The following is a 23,980-nucleotide window of genomic DNA, read 5'->3' as shown; positions in this document are numbered from 1 at the left end:
ATGAAAGACCTCAAGGATTGGCTCAGCACTGGAGAGTACCTTGGCAATCTGGATGGAGATGGTTGGGTCGCCGCTGCACTGCACAGTACGCTTGCGCCGGCTGCTTGTAACTCGATTGGGTCCAGCGAGGTGTTTTTGTAGCTGGTTCTATGCGGGACAACCCAGACGTAATTTTGGGGATCTTGGTTCAGCTCTTCTTTTCAATGGAAAGGATTCGAGGACGGGCATAGCGTCGGGGGGCAGTGATTTTGGCGGCGTACACGGTAGCTGCGGCAATCAGGGGATAGGGGAGGCGGGATGTAGCATCGGAGGCGACGATTTTTGCGGCGAAGGCGGAGCTACGGCAATAGGAGGGTGGGATCCGGCTGGATTGGGAGCCGATGAAAGAGCCGGTGAGGATAAACAATAACCGGCTAATCTGAGCGGATCTAAAAGCCGGTGCGGTGGGTGCGGGCGTCGGTGGTGCGCTGTTGGGTCCGGACACAGAATTGGGTATTCTGTGGCCAGCCATAGAAAAGTATATATATATATATATATATATATATATATATATATATATATATATATATATAGGGAGAGTATATTCAGTAACCAGCTACAAAATAAGTTATTCCGTAGGCACCTCCATTTACGATAATTTTATATACTAATTTACGATAATGTCAATACATATTTATGATAGTTGGGTTACTATAACACATGGAGATATTTACCACAACGTTACAGTAAACCACTTAATATGGAGTTACTATAATCTCCTAAATTAACATAGTAATTATCGAACTCAAAGTGGCTACAGAATAAGTTATATATATATATATATATAGGAGAGGCTATTCAGTAGCCGGCTGCAAAATAAGTTATTTTGTAGCCACCTCCATTTACGATAATTTTATATACTAATTTACGATAATATCAATACATATTTACGATAGTTGTGTTACTATAACACATGGGGATATTTACCACAATGTTATAGTAAACCACTTAGTAAGGAGTTACTATAATTTCGTAAATTAACATAGTAATTATCGTAACTCAAAGTGGCTACTATAGAATAAGTTATTTTGTAGCCAACTATAGGGTAGTAGTTATATATATAGGGAGAGTATATTCAGTAGCTAGCTACAAAATAAGTTATTCTGTAGCCACCTCCATTTACGATAATTTTATATACTAATTTACGATAATGTCAATACATATTTACGATAGTTGGGTTACTATAACACATGAGATATTTACCGTAACATTATAGTAAACCACTTAGTAAGAAGTTACTATAATCTTATAAATTAACATAGTAATTATCGTAATTCAAAGTGGCTATAGAATAAGTTATTTTGTAGAGAGAGAGAGAGAGAGAGAGAGAGAGAGGTGTTCAACTACATGGCGATCTCAGACGATATACAGAGGTACATGCCCAGCGCAGCAGACAGAGTTGCGCCACGTTGCTCTCCACTGGCCTACAAGGAGGCCGTCCTGCTGGTCGACCCCATGGAGCCACAGTTCAAGAGGGAGGTGGACGACAAGTACGAGTACTCTCTGGACAACAAGGACAACGCCGTCCAAGGCTGGATCAGAGGCAGCCGCAGCCGCAGCCGCACCCGCACCCGCACCAACCCGGCCATGGGCTTCTGGGTCATCACACCCAGCAACGAGTTCAAGAGCGGCGGCCCCATGAAGCAGGAGCTCACCTCCCACGTTGGACCCGTCTCCATGGCCGTAAGAAAATTTCTTCTTCTTACTAGAATACTCATCACTATCGGTTCCTGACCCACTTTCACTGTCGTTTTCGCGCTTCGGCAGTAAATGTAGACGATGCTAAGGAACTTAATCACCATCAGTATGAAACCAGTGGTGAAAATTGAATAAAAACATTTAATATAAAATACACGGGCCCTCGGCCACTGCCTGCACCTGCATCGGCCACAGCCGGCCAGGGGTGAGGGCCGGGGGGCACATCGGGAGGAAGGCAGGGGGCACATGGAAGGAAAGGGAGGACGGTGTGGGGGAGGACAATGAAAGAAAAGGGGGAGGGGTATGGTGGGACGAGATGAGAGGCTAGGAGAAAAACAATATAAGGCTGAGATAGTTGTGGGTCCCATGTAAACTTTTCACCGTCAGTTTCAAAAATTTCGGCGGTGAAAAATGATGTTGTGAAAAGGTTTTCTATGTAAAATAATTTGATGATCTTCCTATGTACGCACGGCAGGGGCAGGCGTCGAAAGGGCTCCCCTGCTGCTGCACTGTAGCCGTGGCAGGAGCAGGCGCCGAAAGGCTCTCCTGCCACACTGTAGCCACAGCAGGAGCAGGTGCCAAAGTCAGCCCTGCTGTCACTTCTAGTCACTGGAGCAACATGGCAGCCGAACATGTCTGTATACTAGGACTAGATGGTAGAGTTGTATATATTGTTTTCACTGCAACTCAGTAAACAGATAGTTCAGTTTTGCATTGTCCTCCGCTGAGTTCCGGCCAACGCTGGTGCCTCTGCTGTTTGTGTGCTCTGTTCTCCCTCCCTCTTCTACCTCCAGCCGTAGTGTGTGTGCGAGAACACTGGTGAGCAGTCTGCTCACCCGTGCGTGTGATTTCGGGCCCAACAAGTGGTATCAGAGCGAGGTTGGGTGTCCGCCTACGACAATGGAGGGCGACGGCAGTCAGGGCGGTGACGAGAAGTCGCTACGGCAGTCCCGGTCGCCGGTGCGTCGTGAGGTGATCATTCAAAGGGCCGTGCAGGATGTTGGCGGAGCCAACTAGCCTGTCCTCACTCGCACCAACTACGGCGAGTGGTCGGTGATCATGAAGGTCAAGCTTAGAAGGCGGTTGACCAGGGCACCGAAGATGAAGAGGAGGACTGCTCGGCGCTGGAGGCAATCCTAGCCGTCGTGCCTCTAGAGTACCGGGATCCGTTGGGGTCGAAAGACTCCGCCAAGGAAGCTTGGGACGCCCTCATGGCCATGCGGGTCAGGTTCGACCACGCAAAGAAGGCGAAGGCGCAGCAACTACGGCAGGAGTACGACGAACTGACGTTCTACGACGGGGAGGCGATGGAGGACTTCGCCCTCAAGCTGTAGTCCCTCATCAGTCAGCTGGCGGCGCATGGTGTCGTCATCAACAATGAGGAGGCAGTCTCCAAGTACCTACGTGTCGTGCCGCCCAAGTACACCCAGATCGCTCTCTCCATTGAGATGATGCTGGACCTGTTGACCCTCTCGATTGTGGATATGATAGGACATCTGCGGGCAGTGGACGACCGCATAGGGGCGACTACAACATCTATCGGCAGCAAGCTACAAATGACCGAGGAGGAGTGGACTACTCGGCAGAGGCAGAAGCAGTCCGGGGAAGCCTCCTCCAGCTGCGGTGGCGATAGGAAGCGCCGTGGCAAGGCCCCATAGAAGAAGAAGGATGGCAAGCCCCTGGGCAGGGACACTTGCTGCCGCTGTGGGAAGACTAGCCACTGGGCCAAGGAGTGCCCAAACGAGAAGGAGAAGAAGGCTGAAGCTCACCTGATGAAGGTGGAGGATGACAAGCCAACTCTCCTGATGGCGACGTTCTGTGCGCTACACAACGTACAGGCAAAGGGGAAAGCAGAGGAGGTGGCGACCGCCGAGCAGGGGACTGCTTGGCAGAGGGCCATCGACCTCGATGAGCCGCGCGCCCAAGTCCATCTTAGATGAGTGGCCGGCGAAGTGGAGCAGAGGTGGTACCTGGACTCCAGTGCCAGCAACCACATGACTGGCTCCAAGGCATTTTTCTCCGAGCTCGACGGCGGTGTAACGGGGTCAGTGCAGTTCGGTGATGGCTCAAAGGTGGAGATTCGAGGCCGTGGCACAATCATCTTTCGCTATCAAAATGGTGAGCACCGCGCGCTGACGGATGTGTACTACATCCCGCAGCTGTGTTCAAGCATCGTCATCATCGGGCAGCTGGACGAGCGTGGGTGTGAGGCACTGATCGAGAGCGGGATCTTGAAGATTTGAGATCGGGAGCGGCGTCTTCTCGAGAAGGTAAAATGCTCAGGCAATCGATTGTACCTACGGGACTTGAAGGTGGAGCAGCCGGTGTGCCTGGCGGAATGGCACACCGAGGAGCCATGGCTGTGGCATGCATGGTTCGGACATCTCAGCTTCGACATGCTCGGTCAGCTGGAAAAGATGGTCCGAGGGCTGCCCCACCTCAAGCACGTAGGCGAGCTATGTGATAGCTGCCTGGTGGGGAAGCAGAGGAGGCTGCCATTCCCAAAGGCGGCCAAGTATCGCATGGAGGATGCTCTCGAGCTCATCCACGATGATCTCTGCGGGCCGATCACGCCAGCCACAAATGGTGGTTGGCGGTACTTCCTCCTACTCATGGATGATTGTAGTCGCTACATGTGGCTGCAACTCCTGACGAGCAAGGACAAGGCGGCAAAGGCGATCAAGAAGTTCCAGGCATGGGAGGAAACAGAGTCCGGGAAGAAGTTGCATGTGCTAAGGACAGATCACGGTGACATCACACCACGTCATACTCGCCGCAGCAGAATGGCATAGTAGAGCGGCAGAACTAGACGGTGGTCGGCATGGCTCGATCCATGATGAAGGCAAAGAGCATGCCGGCAAGGTTCTGGGGTGAGGCGGTGACCACGGCGGTGTTCATCCTAAACCGCGCACCCACGAAGGCCCTGGAGGGCATTGAAAGCTCTAGTTTGGTTTTGGTGAATTGATGAAACCCTAAGTGCTAACCTAGTTTATCAAGTGATCATGAGATAGGTAGCACATTCCAAGTGATGAAGCAAATGAAGATCATGACATGATGATGGTGATGCCATGGTGATGATCAAGTGCTTGGACTTGAAAAGAAGAAAGAGAAAAACAAAAAGGCTCAAGGCAAAGGTATAAATGGTAGGAGACATTTTTGTTTCGGTGATCAAGACACTTAGTGAGTGTGATCACATTTAGGTTCTATAGCCGTACTATTAAGAGGGGTGAAAATCGTATTGAAATGCGGTTATCAAAGTGCCACTAGATGCTCTAACTCATTGCATATGCATTTAGGATCTAGTGGAGTGCTAACACCCTTGAAAATGTTTGTGAAAATATGCTAACACACATGTGCACAAGGTGATACACTTGGTAGTTGGCACATTTGAGCAAGGGTAAGAAACTTCACCGGCGGAGTGTCCGTCCATACAAAAAAGACAGGGTTTCACAGAGTATAACGGACGTGTCCCGTGGCTAAACCCAAGTGAACGTGGTCACTGTAAGTGACCAGACGCTGGTCTCGGTAGGACCGGCGCGTCCGGTTAGTGGCAGCAGTAAGCGCGCGGCTTTGGTCTCATGACCGAATGATGGCGCAAGAAATGACCGGACGCTCAGGGCCTGAGTCCGGTCAGTATGACGTATGATGACATATGCAGCGCACAAAGGAGACGTTGAGTGACCGGACGTTGGGTGAGTCCGGTCAGGTATGATCGGACGCATCCGGTCATGATTTTTTGCTTCTGGATGCTTACTGGAAACGACCGGACGCTGAGGTCCTGTGTCCGGTCACTTCACAGCAGCGCGTCCGATCACAACTTAAACATACCGATGACCGTTGAGATCGGGCGATCAGCGTTTGAAGCAGGGGACACGTGGCACACATCGCGTGACCGAACGCTGGGGTCCAGCGTCCGGTCAATCTGACCAGCACGTCCGGTCGCCCCGTGTTCAGTGCAGTGAGGAGCCAAACGGCTCTATTCGTGGGGGCTCTATATTTAAGCCCCATGGTCGGCTCAAGCTCACTCTTGGCCATTTGCATTGACATAGCAACCTTGTAAGCTTAGCCAAAGCCCTTCCACTCATCTCCATCATAGATTCAACATCTTTGTGAGATTGGGAGTGAATCCAAGTGCATTGATTGAGTGTTTGCATCTAGAGGCACTTGGTGTTCGTGTTTCGCTGCGGGATTCGCTTGTTACTCTTGGTGGTTGCCACCACCTAGACGGCTTGGAGCAGCAAGGATCATTGAGCGGAGGTTGGTGATTGTCTCCAGCTCTGATCGTGGAGATTATGAGGGGTTCTTGACCTTTGCCCGGTGGAGAGCCAAAAGGTAATCTAGTGAATTGCTCGTGGCTTGTGTGATCCTCATCTTGTGTTGGTTGGGCAGCACCCTATTGAGGGTTTGGCGTGTGATGCCAATTAGCGCGTAAACCTCTAAGTGAGTGAATCGCCACAATGAGGACTAGCTTGCCGGCAAGCAAGTGAACACAACAACAACAACAACAACAACAAAGCCTTTAAGTCCCAAATAAGTTGGGGTAGGCTAGAGTTAAAACCCAATAGAAGCAATCAAGGTTCAGGCACGTGAATAGCTATCTTCCAATCACTCCTATCTAAGGCTAAGTCTTTGGGTATATTCCATCCTTTCAAATCTCCTTTTATTGCCTCTACCCAAGTCAACTTCGGTCTTCCTCTGCCTCTCTTCACGTTACTATCCTGGCTTAGGATTCCACTACGCACCGATGCCTCTAGAGATCTCTATTGGACATGTCCAAACCATCTCAACCGGTGTTGGACAAGCTTTTCTTCAATTGGTGCTACCCCTAATCTATCACGTATATCATCGTTCCGAACTTGATCCCTTCTTGTATGACCGCAAATCCAACGCAACATACGCATTTCCGCGACACTTATCTGTTGAACATATTGTCTTTTCGTAGGCCAACATTCTGCACCATACAACATAGCAGGTCTAATCGCCGTCCTATAAAACTTGCCTTTTAGCTTCTGTGGTACCCTTTTGTCACATAGGACACTAGATGATTGCCGCCACTTCATCTACCCTGCTTTGATTCTATGGCTAACATCTTCATCAATATCCCTGTCTCTCTGTAGCATTGATCCTAAATATCGAAAGGTATCCTTCCTAGGCACTACTTGACCTTCCAAACAAATATCTTCCTCCTCCTGAATAGTAGTGCCGAAGTCACATCTCATATACTCAGTTTTAGTTCTACTGAGTCTAAAACCTTTGGACTCCAAAGTCTCCCGCCATAACTCCAGTTTCTGATTCACTCCTGTTCGGCTTTCATCAACTAGCACTACATCGTCCACGAAAAGCATACACCAAGGGATGTCCCCTTGTATGTCCCTTGTGACCTCATCCATCACTAAGACAAACAAATAAGGGCTCAAAGCTGACCCTTGATGTAGTCCTATCCTAATCGGGAAGTCATCCGTGTCTCCATCACTTGTTTGAACTCTAGTCACAACATTGTTGTACATGTCCTTAATGAGCCTGACATACTTCGTTGGGACTTTATGTTTGTCCAAAGCCCACCACATAACATTCCTTGGTATTTTATCATAAGCCTTCTCTAGGTCAATAAAAACCATGTGTAGGTCCTTCTTCTTCTCCCTATACCGCTCCATAACTTGTCTTATTAAGAAAATGGCTTCCATGGTTGACCTTCCGGGCATGAAATCAAATTGGTTCATAGAGACCCACGTTATTGCTCTCAAGCGATGCTCGATAACTCTCTCCCATAGCTTCACAGTATGGATCATCAACTTAATTCCTCGGTAATTAGTACAACTTTGGATATCCCCTTTATTCTTGTAGATCGGTACCAATATACTTCTCCTCCACTCATCAGGCATCTTGTTCGATCGAAAAATATGGTTGAACAGCTTGGTTAGCCATACTATAGCTATGTCCCCGAGGCATCTCCACACCTCGATTGGGATACCATCCGGTCCCATTGCCTTACCTCCTTTCATCCTTTTCAGCGCCTCTCTGACTTCAGATTCTTGGATTCTCTGCACAAAGCGCCTATTGGTGTCATCAAAAGAGTCATCCAACTAAAAGGTTGTGTCCGTATTCTCACCATTGAATAATTTGTCAAAATACTCTTGCCATCGATGTCAGATCTCATCCTCCTTCACCAAGAGATGCTCTCTTTCATCCTTAATTCACTTAACTTGGTTGAAGTCCCTTGTCTTTCTCTCACGAACCCTAGCCATCCTATAAATGTCCTTCTCTCCTTCCTTCATACTCAAACGTTGGTAAAGATCCTCGTACGCTCTACCCTTTGCCACACTTACAACTCGCTTTGCAGTCTTCTTTGCCACCTTGTACTTCTCTATGTTGTCCACACTCCTATCATGGTACAAGCGTCTATAGCAGTCTTTCTTCTCCTTAATAGCCCTTTGGACTTCCTCGTTCCACCACCAAGTATCTTTAGCCTCGCCTCCACTTCCTTTGGTTACTCCACACACCTCTGAGCCCACCTTCCGAATGTTGGTTGCCATCTTCTCCCACATGTTGTTTATGTCCTCTTCTTCCTTCCAAGAGCCCTCTTTGATAACCCTCTCCCTGAATACCTCTGACGTCTCCCCTTTCAGTTTCCAGCACTTTGTTCTTTCAATCTTAGCTTGTTTATTCCTACGGGCACGCACCTGAAAACGAAAGTCTACCACCAAAAGCTTATGTTGAGAAATAGCACACTCCCCTGGTATCACCTTGCAACCCAAGCATGCTCGTTTGTCCTTTCTTCTTGTGAGGACAAAGTCAATCTGGCTAGAGTGTTGTCCGCTACTGAAGGTCACTAGATGAGATTCTCTCTTTCTAAAGAAAGTGTTGGCTATCATTAGGTCAAAAGCTACCACGAAGTCCAGAACTTCCTCCCCTCCTGATTCCTACTACCATACCCAAAACCTCCATGAACTGCCTCGAAACCTGCGCTTGTAGTACCTACATGCCCATTAAGATCTCCTCCTATAAAAAGCTTCTCACTACTGGGTACAGCTCTAATCAGGCCATCTAAGTCTTCCTAGAACTATCTCTTAGCACTCTCGTCGAGGCCTACTTGGGGGGCATACACACTAATTACGTTCAAGACCATATCACCAATGACAATCTTGACTAAGATAATCCTATCTCCTTGCCTTCTCACTCCTGCCACACTATTCTTGAGGCTCTTATCAATCAAAACTCCTACTCCATTTCTACTCGTAGCTGTCCCTGTGTACCAAAGCTTGAAACATATATTGTCCACCTCCTTCGCCTTCTGACCCTTCCATTTAGTCTCTTGAACGCATAATATATTTACACGCCTCCTAGTCGCGGTATCAACTAATTCTCTTAACTTACCTGTAAGCGACCCTACATTCCAACTGCCTAAACGGATCCTAGTTGGTTCGACTAGCTTCCTTACCCTTCGCACCCATCAAATCAGATGTGAAGACCCTTGCTTATTTTTCACTACACCCGGGCGCCGATGTAGCGCGCCACTAAGGATGCGACGACCCGATCCTTGATCACTTGACACCGTGCCCAGATCATGACATGGCGCGTCACGGGGGTGACGACCTGGCCCTTGCTCATTTAACACCATACCCGGGTTCTGATATGGCACGTCGCTAAGAGGGTTACACCCCAACGATTTTCTTTCGGGTTTCATCTCCATTAGAATGGCTAGATTTAACGTTGGCTTGCCACGCCTATCACAACCCTCTTCCTTTACCAGGGCTTGGGACCTGCTATGTTGAGACAACATAGGCGGAGTTGCCGGCAAGCAAGTGAACCTCGGTAAAAATCATTGTGTCATTATTTGATTCCGAGGTGATTGGTCTTCATTGGTATTCATTCTTGTGATTGATTGGTTCACTCCTTGACTCGGTGGTATAACCATCTTGCTCACTCTCTTTACATTACCGTAAACTAGTTATCAAGCTCTTTAGTGTAGCTAGTTGTGAGAGCTTGTTAGTTTAGTTAGTGTGGCTTTTTAGTTAGCTTTTGAGACCACACTAACTTAGTGTAGTGACATAGTTATTGTGTGGATAGAAACTACATAAACTAGAATTGTGGTAGGTGGCTTGCATTTTTAGTAGGCTAGCGCAACACTCGCTTCGCCTCATAATTGTCTAACCGGTTTGTTAAGTGTTGTTGTAGAAATTTTTAATAGGCTATTCACCCCCCCCTCTAGCCATTAGGACCTTTCAAGTGGTATCAGAGCCGAGGTCACCGTGATTTGAGGCTTAACAACCTTCGGTGTAAAAATGGCTTAATCAACAACACCAAGAAGCCACCCTAATTTGATGGCACAAATTTTCCATATTAGAAATCAAAGATGACTACACATATTAAGTCAATCAATAGAAGAGTGTGGAAGGTGGTAGAAACCAAAATTGAGATTGATGATCTGGAGAATCCCACCGTGGCCGAAGAAGTGCTTCTCCAAAACAATGGCATTGCTCTAAGTGCCATTCATGATGCAATTGATGAGAGAACATTTGAGCAAATCAAGAATATTGAGATGGCTCATGAGGCTTGGAAGAAGTTGGAAGAATCATTTGAGGGCACTCAAGCCGTGAAGAGTGTAAAGGCATACATTCTCAAAGAGAAGTTTGCAAGCTTCAAGATGAAGGAGGATGAGAGTGTGCCAAAGATGTTTCATAGGCTTCAAGTGCTTGTCAATGATCTCAAAGCACTTGGAGAAGAGGTGAAGGACAAGGACTTCTCCCACAAGTTCTTGAGATGTTTGCCTTCAAGATTTGGCACATTGGTCACTATTCTAGTGAGAAGTGGTTTGGACACCAAGACACCAAACCAAGTGTTGGGAGATATAATGACCGATGATACATATAGAGATGATGATGAGAAGGAAGAAAAGAAGGAGAAAAAAGATGAGAAGAAGAAGAGTGTGGCATTCAAGGCCACATCATTCAAGGGCAAGGCAAAGCAAGAAACATCAAGTGAAGATGATGGCTCATGGGATGATGATGATGATGAGAAGATGGCTCTCTTTGTCAAGAGATTTGGCAAGTTCATGATGAAGAAAGGCTACCATGCTAGAAGAAAGAAGTCTTCATCCAAGAACAAGGAAGAGTCAAGAAGGTGCTTCAATTGTGGAAGCAAAGATCATCTTGTTGCTCAATGCCCATACAATAGTGACAAAGATGATAACAAGAAGAACAAGAAGAAGGACAAGAAGGAAAAGAAAGAGAAGGACAAGATGACCTTCAAGAAGAAGAAGAGTGGTTCATATGTGGTCACTTGGGATAGTGATGCTTCCTCAAGTGATGATAATGATAGTGATGATGACAAGACCACCAAGAAGAAGACACTTGTAAGCATTGCTATCAATGAGAAGCCTTCTCTCTTCGACACTCCATCATGCTTCATGGCTAAGGCCACTAAGGTACAAATTTGTGATGATGGAAGTGATTAGGAGCATTAAAATGATAATGATAGTGATAGTGATGATGATGATGAACCTACTAAGGATGAACTATTTAACATGCTAGAAGATGCTAAAGAACACTTTGGCATTAAGAGAAGGGAATGCAAAAGCTTGCGTAAGGAACTAAAAGCCCTTAAAGAAGCCTTTGATGAGCTCAATGCATCTCATGAGAGGCTAGAGGAAGCCCATGAGAAGCTTAGCCAGGCTCACAAAAAGCTTGAAAAGGCTCATTCCTCTTTGCTTGATGAGCAAAATAAAAAGAAGCATGTAGAGACTTGCAATGTAGGCTTAACTTGTGATATAATTGATGAATCACTATCTATGCCTACCATTGTTGCTCCCGCTAACCCTTCTTGTAGTACTTCTACTTTCACCTCATCTAGGAGTGATGGTTTCACTTGTGATGCCTCACTAATGGTTGAGAATGAGAACCTCAAGAAGGAGGTCAATAAGCTCACTCACGCCTTGGCTAAGGCCTATGGTGGTGAGGACCGCTTGCTTATGTGCTTGGGTAGCCAAAGAGCTTCTCTCAATAAAGAGCGATTGGGCTATACCCCCAAGAAAGGCAAGGCGACCTTTGCTCCTCACAAGACTAGTTTTGTGAAGAACAATGGTCGGTTTTGCACTAGTTGCAAGCAATTTGGTCATAAAGAGCATGAGTGTAAGAACAAGAGCAAAAATGCTAATGTATCCTCCATTAAGCTTGATTCTTTCTATATGCTTACCAAGGGTGCAAATGGTGTAAAGGCTAAGTTCATTAGTAAACCATGGATGGGCTCAAAGAAGAAAGCCATTTGGGTGCCAAAGAGCTTGGTCACTAACCTTCAAGGACCCAAGCAAGTTTGGGTACCTAAAAAGAATTGATCTTCTTTTGTAGGTCAATTACAAAGCTGGAGGAAGGCATTGGGTTTTTGATAGTGGGTGCACTCAACACATGACCGGTGATGCAAGAATGTTCAACTCAATCAACACCAATGGCAATGATGGTTATGATAGTATTACATTTGGTGACAATGGCAAAGGCAAGGTCAAAGGGCTTGTTAAGATTGCAATATCTAATAACATGAGCATTTCCAATATGTTGCTAGTAGAGAGCTTGAACTTCAATTTGCTATCCGTGGCTCAATTGTATGATCTTGGATTCAAATGCATATTTGGGGTAGATGATGTAGAGATCATAAGTGTAGATGGCACTAACTTGATCTTCAAGGGCTTTAGATATGAGAATCTATACTTGGTTGATTTCAATGCTAGTGAAGCTCAATTATCTACATATTTGTTCACTAAGTCTAGCATGGGTTGGTTATGGCATAGAAGGCTTGGTCATGTTGGAATGAAACAATTGAATAGATTGGTTAAGCATGACTTGGTTAGAGGCTTGAAAGATGTTGTGTTTGAGAAGGATAAGCTTTGTAGCTCTTGTCAAGCCGGAAAATAAGTTGAAAACACCCATCCCAAGAAAAGCATGATGAGCACTAGTAAAGCATTTGAGGTATTGCACATGGATTTGTTTGGGCCAACTCAATACACTAGCATTGGTGAAAACAAATATAACTTTGTGATAGTGGATGATTATACTAGATACACTTGGGTATTCTTTCTAGTGGACAAAAGTGATGTGTTTGCAACATTCAAATCATTTGTCAAGGGCATTCACAATGAGTTTGAAACAACTATCAAGAGAGTTAGAAGTGACAATGGTAGTGAGTTTAAGAACACTAGAATTGATGAGTTATGTGATGAATTTAGAATTAGACATCAATTCTCAGCCAAGTATACTCCACAATCAAATGGCCTTGTTGAGAGGAAGAATAGAACACTCATTGATATGCCAAGGTCTATGCTTAGTGAGTACAACGTGAGTCAATCTTTTTGGGCCAAAGCTATCAATACAGCTTGCTATTATAGCAACCGCCTCTATTGTCACCCATTGAAAGAGAAGATGCCATATGAGCTCTTGAATGGTAGAAAACCCAACATTGCATATTTTTGGGTCTTTGGTTGCAAATTCTATATCTTGAAGAAAGACACAAGATTGGGCAAGTTTGACAAGAAATGTGATGAAGGATTCCTACTTGGGTACTCAACCACTAGCAAAGCATATAGAGTTTGGAATTTGGAAAGTGGTACTCTTGAGGAAGTTCATGATGTTGAATTTGATGAAACCAAGGGTTCACAAGAAGAGAATGAGAACTTGGAAGATGTTGGAGGCATTCAACTTTCAAATGCCATGAAGAACATGGATGTTGGTGAATTGAGGCCTAGGCAAGTGCATGATGATGAAGATGATCAAGTGCAAGTGCTCTCTAACTCAAATGTGCAAGATGATACAAATCAAGCTAGTACAAGTGGCTCTCATGATAATGAATAAGATCAAGTGGCTAGTACATCATCTCAACCCAATGATCAAGTAAATACAAGCAATCAAATTCCAATGCTCCAACCAACAAATATTACAAGGGATCATCCATTGGACACTATAATTGGTGATATTTCTAGAGGTGTACAAATAAGATTAAGATTGGCATTATTTTGTGAGCATTTCTCATTTGTGTCATCCATTGAACCAAAGAAGATAGATAAAGCATTGAAGGATGTTGATTGGGTGAATGCTATGCATAAAGAGTTAAATAACTTCACAAGAAATCAAGTATGAAAATTAGTAGAGAGACCAAAGGGTCACAATGTGATTGGAACCAAATGGGTCTTTAGAAACAAGCAAGATCAAGATGGGATAGTAGTAAAGAACAAAGCAAGATTGGTAGCATAAGGATATACATAAGTTGAAGGTCTTGACTTTGGTAAAACATATGCCCCGGTTGCTAGATTAGAAGCAATTAGAATTTTGCTAGCCTATGCTTGTGCCCACAACATCAAACTCTATCAAATGGATGTCAAGAGTGCATTTCTCAATGGTTACATCAATGAAGAAGTATATGTTGAGCAACCTCCCGGTTTTGAAGATGACAAGAAGCCCGACCATGTGTACAAGTTGAAGAAGGCATTGTATGGCTTGAAGCAAGCACCTAGAGAATGGTATGAGAGATTGAGGGACTTCCTACTCTCTAAAGGGTTCATGATGGGCAATGTTGACACCACTCTTTTTATCAAGAAGATTGAAAAAGATTTATTTGTATTGCAAATCTATGTTGATGACATCACATTTGGATCAACCAATCAAGATTTTTGTGAAGAATTTGGAAAGATGATGGCTAATGAGTTTGAGATGTCCATGATTGGAGAGTTAAGTTACTTCCTTGGTCTTCAAATCAAGCAATTGAAGAATGGTACATTTGTGAGTCAAGGCAAGTATATCAAGGACATGATCAAGAAATTTGGCATGAGTGATAGCAAAGCCATTAGCACACCAATGGGAACAAATGGCAACTTGGATAGTGATGCAAGTGGAAATATGGTGGATCAAAGATTGTATCGGTCTATGATTGGAAGCCTACTCTATGTGACCGCATCAAGGCCGGATGTCATGTTTAGTGTATGCATGTGTGCAAGATTTCAAGCCTCACCAAGAGAAAGTCATTTGAAGGCTATAAAGAGAATATTGAGGTACATGAAGCATACACAAAATATTGGTTTGTGGTATCCCAAAGGAGCAAAGTTTGAGCTAGTTGGTTACTCTGACTCAAATTATACGGGATGCAAGGTTGAAAGAAAGAGCACCATGTCAATTATTGGGAAGATCACTTGTTTCATGGTCATCAAAGAAGCAAAATAGTATTGCATTATCAACCGCCGAAGTCGAATACATATCCACCGATAGTTGTTGTGCACAAATACTTTGGATGAATGTCACTTTGAGTGATTTTGGAATCAAGTTCAAGAAAGTGTCATTGCTATGTGACAATGAGAGTGCAATCAAGTTGACCAATAATCCGGTTCAACATGCAAGAACAAAGCACATTGATGTCCGCCACCATTTCATAAGAGATCACCAACAAAAAGGGGACATTTGCATTGAGAGTGTAGGCACCGAAGATCAACTTGCCGATATATTCACCAAGCCATTGGATGAGAAAAGGTTTTGCAAGCTAAGAAATGAGTTGAACATATTGGATTTCTCAAATATGTGTTGATGCACCCCCCCCCACCTATATGACATGCCTCTCCTTCGAGCAATCCAAGGTAAAAGTTGATTGGCATGGCATACATCCTTGCTAAGGACTTGTTTAGTGCATCTAGATATCTTTCATATTTAATAGGCTCATTCATAAAAATCAAATGAATTTTATGATTGTATGGTACCACTATTGCTTCTATGCTTAATTTGATCTAGTGGTAGCATATGGTATGTTTGTGGGCTTATAAACCTAGTGTTTGATCTAGAAAATGAGCTCTAAGTGTTTAACTCGACATGGTACAAGATAACCCTTATTTGGAGGTGTGAAGAAGCTTGTCATTGGATCAAACCGAGTTAAATGTCTTTAGCAAGTATTCTAGATTGAACCAAATTTGGGAAAATGATCCTCACCCCATTGATTGACATTGATAATTCTAACCTATCTATAATTTAAACCTTTGTGGTCATTGATGACAAAGGGGGAGAAATAGTGTACAAAGATAGTGAAAAGACAACAAAGGGGGGAGAATTTGACATAGGGGGAGAGATATGACAAAGGAAGGGATCAATTAAAATTTTGAGCACACAAGTAGGGGGAGCAAGCTCATGAACTTGTATGGTGCATTTGAATGTGCATTTCATATGTTTGCTTGCATGGCACAAGTTTTAAATTTCAATATCCATGCTTGTGTGGTATATGCTAGTTGTAGGTTTGAATGATGAAATGAAAAACTAGCATGGATAGGTTATCTAGTGATTTCATTTCCAAGTGGTATCAAGCTAACTATGGTGCTAAGGATGGTATATTGGTGCACTCCGATTGGTATCATGCTTCAAAGGTCCATTTTTTATACCTTAGCATCATTTGGTAGACATTGTCTTCTATATTTCCTATCTAAGCATATGTGCAAGCTACAATCCAAACTCTTAGCACATATGTAAGGGGAGCAATTGCTACCATTTGGGGTTAATGAAACTTGTCCATATCCTTTTACACATAGTAAATATGCTTGGACAAGCAACATGGATTTAATTGAATTTCAATTCGTATCTTTGTGAAAGGGTTGTCATCAATTACCAAAAAGGGGGAGATTGAAAGCTCTAGTTTGGTTTTGGTGAATTGATGAAACCCTAAGTGCTAACCTAGTTTATCAAGTGATCATGAGATAGGTAGCACATTCCAAGTGATGAAGCAAATGAAGATCATGACATGATGATGGTGATGCCATGGTGATGATCAAGTGCTTGGACTTAAAAAGAAGAAAGAGAAAAACAAAAGGCTCAAGGCAAAGGTATAAATGGTAGGAGCCATTTTGTTTCGGTGATCAAGACACTTAGTGAGTGTGATCACATTTAGGTTCGATAGCCGTACTATTAAGAGGGGTAAAACTCGTATCGAAATGCGGTTATCAAAGTGCCACTAGATGCTCTAACTCATTGCATATGCATTTAGGATCTAGTGGAGTGCTAACACCCTTGAAAATATTTGTGAAAATATGCTAACACACATGTGCACAAGGTGATACACTTGGTGGTTGGCACATTTGAGCAAGGGTAAGAAACTTCACCGGCGGAGTGTCCGCCCGTATAGAAAAGATAGGGTTTCACAGAGTATAACGGATGTGTTCGGTGGCTAAACCCAAGTGAACGTGGTCACTGTAAGTGACCGGACACTGGTCTTGGTAGGACCGGCGTGTCTGGTCAGTGGCAACAGTAAGTGCGCAGTTTTGGTCTCATGACCGGACGCTGGCGCAAGAAATGACCGGACGCTCAGGGCCTGAGTCCGGTCAGTATTACGTATGATGACACATGCAACACACAGGGGAGACATTGAGTGACCGGACGTTGGGTGAGTCCGGTCGGGCATGACCGGACGCGTCCGGTCGTGATTTTTTGCTTCTAGATGCTTACTAGAAACGACCAGACGCTGAGGTCCTGTGTCCGGCTTTGCAGCAGCGCGTTCGGTCATAACTTAAACGTACTGATGACTGTTGAGATCGGGCGATCAGCATTTGAAGCAGGGGACACGTGGCACACATCGTGTCCCAGCGTCCGGTCGATCTAACTGGCACGTCCGGTCGCCCCGTGTTCAGTGCAGTGAGGAGCCAAACGGCTCTATTCATGGGGGCTCTCTATTTAAGCCCCATGGCTGGCTCAAGCTCACTCTTGGCCATTTGCATTGACATAGCAACCTTGTGAGCTTAGCCAAAGCCCTTCGACTCATCTCCATCATAGATTCAACATCTTTGTGAGATTGGGAGTGAATCCAAGTGTATTGCTTGAGTGTTTGCATCTAGAGGCACTTGGTGTTCGTGTTTCACTGTGGGATTCGCTTGTTACTCTTAGTGGTTGCCGCCACCTAGATGGCTTGGAGCAGTGAGGATCGTCGAGTGGAGGTTGGTGATTGTCTCCGGCTTCGATCGTGGAGATTGTGAGGAGTTCTTGACCTTTCCCCGGCGGAGAGCCAAAAGGTACTCTAGTGAATTGCTCGTGGCTTGTGTGATCCTCATCTTGTGTTGGTTGGGGGGCACCCTATTGAGGGTTTGGCGTGTGATGCCAATTAGCGCGTGAACCTCCAAGTGAGTGAATCACCACAACGAGGACTAGCTTGCCGGCAAGCAAGTGAATCTCGGTAAAAATCATTGTGTCATCATTTGATTCCGAGGTGATTGGTCTTCATTGGTATTCATTCTTGTGATTGATTGGTTCACTCCTCGACTCGGCGGTATAACCATCTTGCTCACTCTCTTTACATTACCGCAAACTAGTTATCAAGCCCTTTAGTGTAGCTAGTTATGAGAGCTTGTTAGTTTGGTTAGTGTGGCTCTTTAGTTAGCTTTTGAGACCACACTAACTTAGTGTAGTGACATAGTTATTGTGTGGATAGAAACTACATAAACTAGAATTGTGGTAGGTGGCTTGCATTTTTAGTAGGTTAGCGCAACACTCACTTCGCCTCATAATTGTCTAACCGGTTTGTTAAGTGTTGTTGTAAAAAATTTTAATAGGCTATTCACCCCCCCTCTAGCCATTAGGACCTTTCAGGCATGACGTCGTTCGAAGCTTGGTATGGGCGCAAGCCGAGCGTGTCCTTCCCTAGGACATTCGGTTGCATTGGCCACGTCATGAAGACAAAGCCGGTCCTCACCAAGCTGGAGGATAGGAGCACACCGATGGTGCTCCTAGGCTATGAGGAGGGTACCAAGGTGTACAAGCTCTATGGCCCATGTGGAGGCAAGGTTGTTGTCTCGTGCGACGTCGTGTTCGATGAGAAGGCAACCTGGGACTAGGACAGCCTGGGCACGGGGGAAGCTGGCGGCTTCACCAGCACCTTCGTCGTCAAGCACTTGGTCATCCACAGTGGTGGAGACGCTGGAGAGGTGGTGCCGACCACTCCAACAGCAAAGCCGAGCACTCCTGGGGCAGTGTCGACCACTCCGGGAGGGGTGCCGAGCACTCCAGGAGTGGAGCCGAGCGGTCCTGCAGTGGTGCCAACCACTCCAGGATAGGTGCCGAGCGCTCCCATGGAGGAGCCAAGCAGTCTTGCAGTGGTTCCGACCACTCCAAGGCTGGTGCCGAGCACTCCTACAATGGTGCTGACCACTCCAGGAGTGGTGACGAGCGGTCCAGGATTAGTGTCGAGCACTGCAGTCGGGGTGCCAAGCACTCCAGGTGTCGTCCTGACCACTCCGGCAGAACAGGGGACTCCATCGACACCGATCGAGTTCGCCTCACCTCCAAGTGACATCACCGAGTTCATGGATGCCTTCCACGACGGTGAGGAGGTGCGGTTCCGCAGGCTGGACGACATCGTCGGCGGCATAGAGGCCTCATGCCTTGCGAGTCGACTGCTCAATGACCCAGAGCTGCTTCTCGTCCGATCGGCCTGAAGTGGGTGTACAAGAGCCACCCACGTTTGCGCTGGCCGAGCACGACACCAACTGGCGACGGGCGATGCTGGAGGAGATGAAGGCGATCGAGGAAAACGAGACTTGGGAGCTCATCGATCCACCTCCAGTATGCCGTCTGATCGGCCTGAAGTGGGTGTACTAGGTCAAGCGGGACGAGCACGGGGCCATTGTCAAGCACAAGGCGCGCCTTGTCGCCCGTGGCTTTGTCTAGAGCAAGGGCATCGACTTCGTGGAAGTCTTTGCACCGGCAGCGCGTATGGAGTCCGTTTGACTGCTACTGGCTCTAGCAATGGCAAAGGACTAGCGTGTCCATCACCTGGACGTCAAATCGGCCTTCCTCAATGGCGAGCTGACAGAGACGGTCTACGTCAGGCAAGCTCCGGGTTTCGCCATCAAGGGAGCGTAGCACAAGGTGCTCCGACTGCGCAAGGCGATCTATGGACAGCGACAGGCCCTGAGAGCATGGAACGCCAAGCTTGACGCTACACTGGGCGAGCTTGGGTTCATGCGATGCGCATCCAATCACGCGCTCTACACACGGCGATGGCGTGTATGTGGACGACTTGATCATCACCGGCGCGCGTGCGGAGGACATCGACAGCTTCAAGTACGAGATGGCGGCTCGTTTTTGAATGAGCAATCTCGGCGCGCTCTCCTACTACCTCGGCATCAAGGTGAAGCAGGGGAAGGAGGTGCTCACGCTCGGTCAGAGCGTGTACGCCTCGAAGCTATTGGAGCGGAGCCGCATTGTTGAGTGCAAGCCGTGCGCAACTCCGATGGAGGAGCAGCTGAAGCTAATGAATGCCTGTACCGCGGCGAAGGTGGATGCAACACTCTACCAGAGCATCGTCGGTGGTCTGCGCTACCTAGTCCACACGAGGCCGGACATTGCGTTCGCCGTGGGCTACGTCAGCCGCTTCATGGAGGATCTCCGAGAGGATCACTAGGCCGCGGTGAAGCGGCCGCTGTGCTACGTCAAGGGGACGGTGGATCAGGTGATCGTCTTCCCCAAGACCGGTGGAAGTGGGCTGCAGCTCACTGTCTTCAGCGATGCAGACATGGCAGGGGACATCGACGGACGGCGGAGCACCTCCGGCGTGCTCGTCGTCCTCGGGTCGGCCCCAATCTCATGGCTGTCGTTGAAGCAGAAGGTGGTAGTGTTGTCCACGTGCGAGGCGGAGTATGTGGCAGCGGCCACAGCGACGTGCCAAGCTGTGTGGCTGCGTCGGCTGCTGGGCGAGCTGACCGGCCGGGAAGCTCACCCACCAGCGCTGATGGTGGACAACCAGCCCGCCATCGTCCTTGCGAAGAATCCGGTTCTCTACGACCGGAGCAAGCACATCGACGTCAAGTTCCACTTCCTTAGAGACTGTATCGATGGAGGGCATATCGTCATCAAATTCGTCGAAACTGGTCGGCAACTAACGGACGTCTTCACCAAGCCGCTCGGCCGTCTTCGGTTCTCGGAGCTGAAGAAAATGATGGGCATGGTGTAGGTTCTCGGGTTAGCAGCAGGATTAGGAGAAAAATTGTAAAATAATCTACTGCTCTCCCTCTATACGTATGGCAGGGGCAGGCGCTGGAAGGGCTCCCCTACTGCTGCACTGTAGATGTGGCAGGAGCAGACGCCGAAAGGCTCTCCTGCCACACTATGTCCACAGCAGGGGCAGATGCCAAAGTCATTGCTGCTGTCACTTCTAGTCACTGTAGCAACATGGCAGTCGGACATGTCAGTGTACTATGGACTAGATGGTAGAGTTGTATATATTGTTTTCACTGCAACTAAGTAAACAGAGAGTTCAGTTTTGCATTCTCCTCCGCTGAGTTCCGGCCAACGCTGATGCCTCTGCTGTGTGTGTGCTCTATTTTTTCTCCTCTTCTAACTCCAGACGTAGTGTGTGTGCAAGAGCGTCGGCGAGCAGTCTGCTCACCCGTGCGTGTGATTTCGGTCCCAACATTCTATACTTTATTTCTTCCATTATAAATATTCAATACTCTATGACAGCAACCAGGGGCGGATCTCTGCCCTGCTAGCCTAGGGTGAGCCCCCAGCAAGGACTAGCCTTGCAAGGATGACCCCACCCCGCAGCACCCTAACGGAGGCGGAGGTTTCATCTTCGTGGTGGCGCCGCTCAACATATCCCGCTATGATGCTTTTGCTTTGTCCTTGCTCACCTCCTCCTCAGCCCCAGTCCAGCAGCAGCACCCACGGGCCACGGCCCCACCATGTGAATCTGAATATGCTCCGTGACCACCTATCCACCACCCCTAACCGCATAGATATAAGATATGTCTCTGGATGCGATCAGCGTTCAGATCAATGGCTCCCCCAGCCCTAGGCCCCCACTTGGTGACTCCCATAAGCCCCAAGGTGGCCAGTAGCCAACACACTGCAGCTAGCGGTAGCCGCTATCCAACACTGGCTCCAGCAAGCAATACTATGTTTTTCTAGGTCACTAATAATTAAGAAAAAGTTTAGAAGGTTATGTATTTTTGTACAATACTATGTTTTGATAATTGTTAGTATATGCATTGTCAGGTGTTTCTAGGGACGCATTACACTGGGATCGACATAATGCTGAACCTGGGCGACGGCGAGTACTGGAAGAAGGTGATGGGCCCGGTGTTCATCTACCTCAACTCCAGCCCCAACAATGGCAGCGACAGCCGAGCTCTCTGGGACGACGCCAAGGCGCAGGCGCGAGCGGAAGCCGGCAACTGGCCGTACAGCTTCCCGGAGTCGCCGGACTTCGCCAAGGCGGGCGACAGGGGCACGGTTACCGGCACTCTCCTGGTCAGGGACGCGTTCGCGAGCAAGGGCGGTGACGTGCCTGCTGCAACGGCGTTCGTCGGGCTCGCCGCGCCCGGCGGGCAGCCTGGCTCCTGGGCGACACAGTGCAAGGTGCGGTGACCGTGCCTGCAAGTTTGTTGCACACATATATCAGACGTTCTGATCGATGAAAGCTATGATGCTTTTGCTTTGGCCTACACCTGCAGGGTTACCAGTTCTGGACGAGGGCGACGGCCAGCGGCCGGTTCAGCATCGGCGGCGTCCGGGCTGGAACCTACAGCCTCGACGCGTGGGTTCCCCGGTTCCTCGGAGACTACGTGCACACCTCCACGGTGACCGTGACGCCAGGTGCCGCCGTTGACCTTGGTAGCCTCGTGTTCGTGCCCCCGAGGTCGGGCCCGACGCTGTGGGAGATCGGCGTCCCGGATCGGACGGCGGCGGAGTTCTTCGTCCCCGACGCCGACCCCAGATACGCCAGCAAGCTCTTCGTGGGGAAAGACGGGTACAGGCAGTACGGCCTGTGGGAGAGGTACGCCGAGCTGCATCCTGCTGGAAATGACCTCGTTTTCACGGTTGGTCAGAGCGACTACTCAAAGGACTGGTTCTTCGCACACGTCACAAGGTAATCCACTAATCCTCCTATTATATATGAACAACAACCCTTACGGTAAAACTGCATCTATATATATGCAAACATGCATCTTTCTGTTTGCAGGATGGATGGCAACGTCAGTACACCAACGACACGGCAGATACGCTTCAACCTCGACCATGTCGTGGCAAACGGCACCTACACCCTGCGTTGCTCTTGCAGCTGCTTAAATGTCCAGACTCACGTTACACCTGCATGTTACATGTAACCTAATCAGCCAAACATGCATATCTATCTGCTGATACAATGTGCTCTCGTCTTTGAAATAAGGTGCGCGTGAACGGCAGAGTGGCTAGGGAAGCCGTGTTCAGCACGCCGGAGTTCGGCAACGGCAACGCCATCACGCGGCACGGCATCCACGGCGGCGTGCAGTGGAGCTTCGAGTTCCCCATCAGGGGCTACCTGCTGCGGCAAGGCGAGAACAGCATCAGCATCACGCAGACGATGGCGTTCGGGCCCTTCTTGGGGGTCATGTACGACTACCTCAGGCTGGAAGGGCCTCCGCCGGCATGATCACTCCGGCGACGACCCCCACGGCGCCACTAGCCGAGAACAGCCACAACATCCTAGCAAGATATGGCAATGTAGTCACAACTCACAAGTCAAAAAAACAACTCACAAGTCACAACAGGATGGATTCCCGCATCTGTATTCTTCTATTCTAGCAGTAGTAGCAGAAGAGTAGGAGTTACCAGAGTGAAATAAGTTTGGAGGGGATTACTAGATGTTTCAAAAAATTCGACACAAACTAGCCCATCGATCCATGCTCCAAACATGGTAAAGTATGGTAATTCAATCCGCAGGTGCTGGTACGCAAGCCAAGTCACACCCGCAAGTCTCATCGAGTCGGAACCCGAAATGAATGAGGGTTATGTGCGGATGCTAGATCACACCCGTGAGTGTCTATCGGGGCCCGAAATATAAGGAACATGCATGCTACGTAACCAAGTATCCATGTCTAGATGTAACGACATGCATGTTTGCCATTTAGGTCTTAAATTTTAGTCCATTTCAAATATAAATGAGTGATATGTGGTAGATGACTAGATGTGCGATATAGATACAGGAATTTTTGTCTTTTTTATTTTTATTACTTATTGATTAATCATGACGATATAGATGAACACACTTGACGGGTGCCCCAAACTCATGAGCGACCCATGGACAAGGATGCATGTACCAAATTGCAACTGTGAGGTGTTGCAATGGAGGATGTGACCAGTGCTAAATTTCAAAGGAAATTAAATCAATTTTGATCAAAGAAAATTAAATAAATTAATTTTATGGTGCTCAAATAAAAAAACAGAATTGTTTGAGATTTGATCCTTACACCTCCTGCAAGGCGGTG

The 23,980-nt window shown here is 47.3% G+C and overlaps 1 protein-coding gene across 1 annotated transcript; it reads left to right on the top strand.

The window, feature by feature from the left end:
- Positions 1 to 23,145, top strand: LOC136487992 (uncharacterized). Its single transcript, XM_066485058.1, has 6 exons — positions 1 to 137; positions 1,347 to 1,722; positions 21,729 to 22,091; positions 22,187 to 22,602; positions 22,696 to 22,816; positions 22,903 to 23,145. The coding sequence occupies exons 1-6, from the start codon at positions 1 to 3 to the stop codon at positions 23,143 to 23,145; spliced, it is 1,656 nt and encodes a 551-aa protein (XP_066341155.1).
- The last annotated feature ends 835 nt before the right edge of the window (positions 23,146 to 23,980 follow it).

Source organism: Miscanthus floridulus, chromosome 10 (genome assembly GCF_019320115.1).
Source record: "Miscanthus floridulus cultivar M001 chromosome 10, ASM1932011v1, whole genome shotgun sequence".
In the NCBI taxonomy this organism is placed as follows: domain Eukaryota; kingdom Viridiplantae; phylum Streptophyta; class Magnoliopsida; order Poales; family Poaceae; genus Miscanthus; species Miscanthus floridulus.
This window is presented reverse-complemented; position numbering and strand designations above follow the sequence as displayed.

Bases quoted from the DNA above. Each gene is read 5' to 3' on its own strand.
- LOC136487992 (XM_066485058.1), top strand. From the start codon at position 1: ATGAAAGACCTCAAGGATTGGCTCAGCACTGGAGAGTACCTTGGCAAT. The intron at 1,723-21,728 runs GTAAGAAAATTT...ATGCATTGTCAG, and splicing joins TTGGACCCGTCTCCATGGCC to GTGTTTCTAGGGACGCATTA. The intron at 22,603-22,695 runs GTAATCCACTAA...TTCTGTTTGCAG, and splicing joins TTCTTCGCACACGTCACAAG to GATGGATGGCAACGTCAGTA.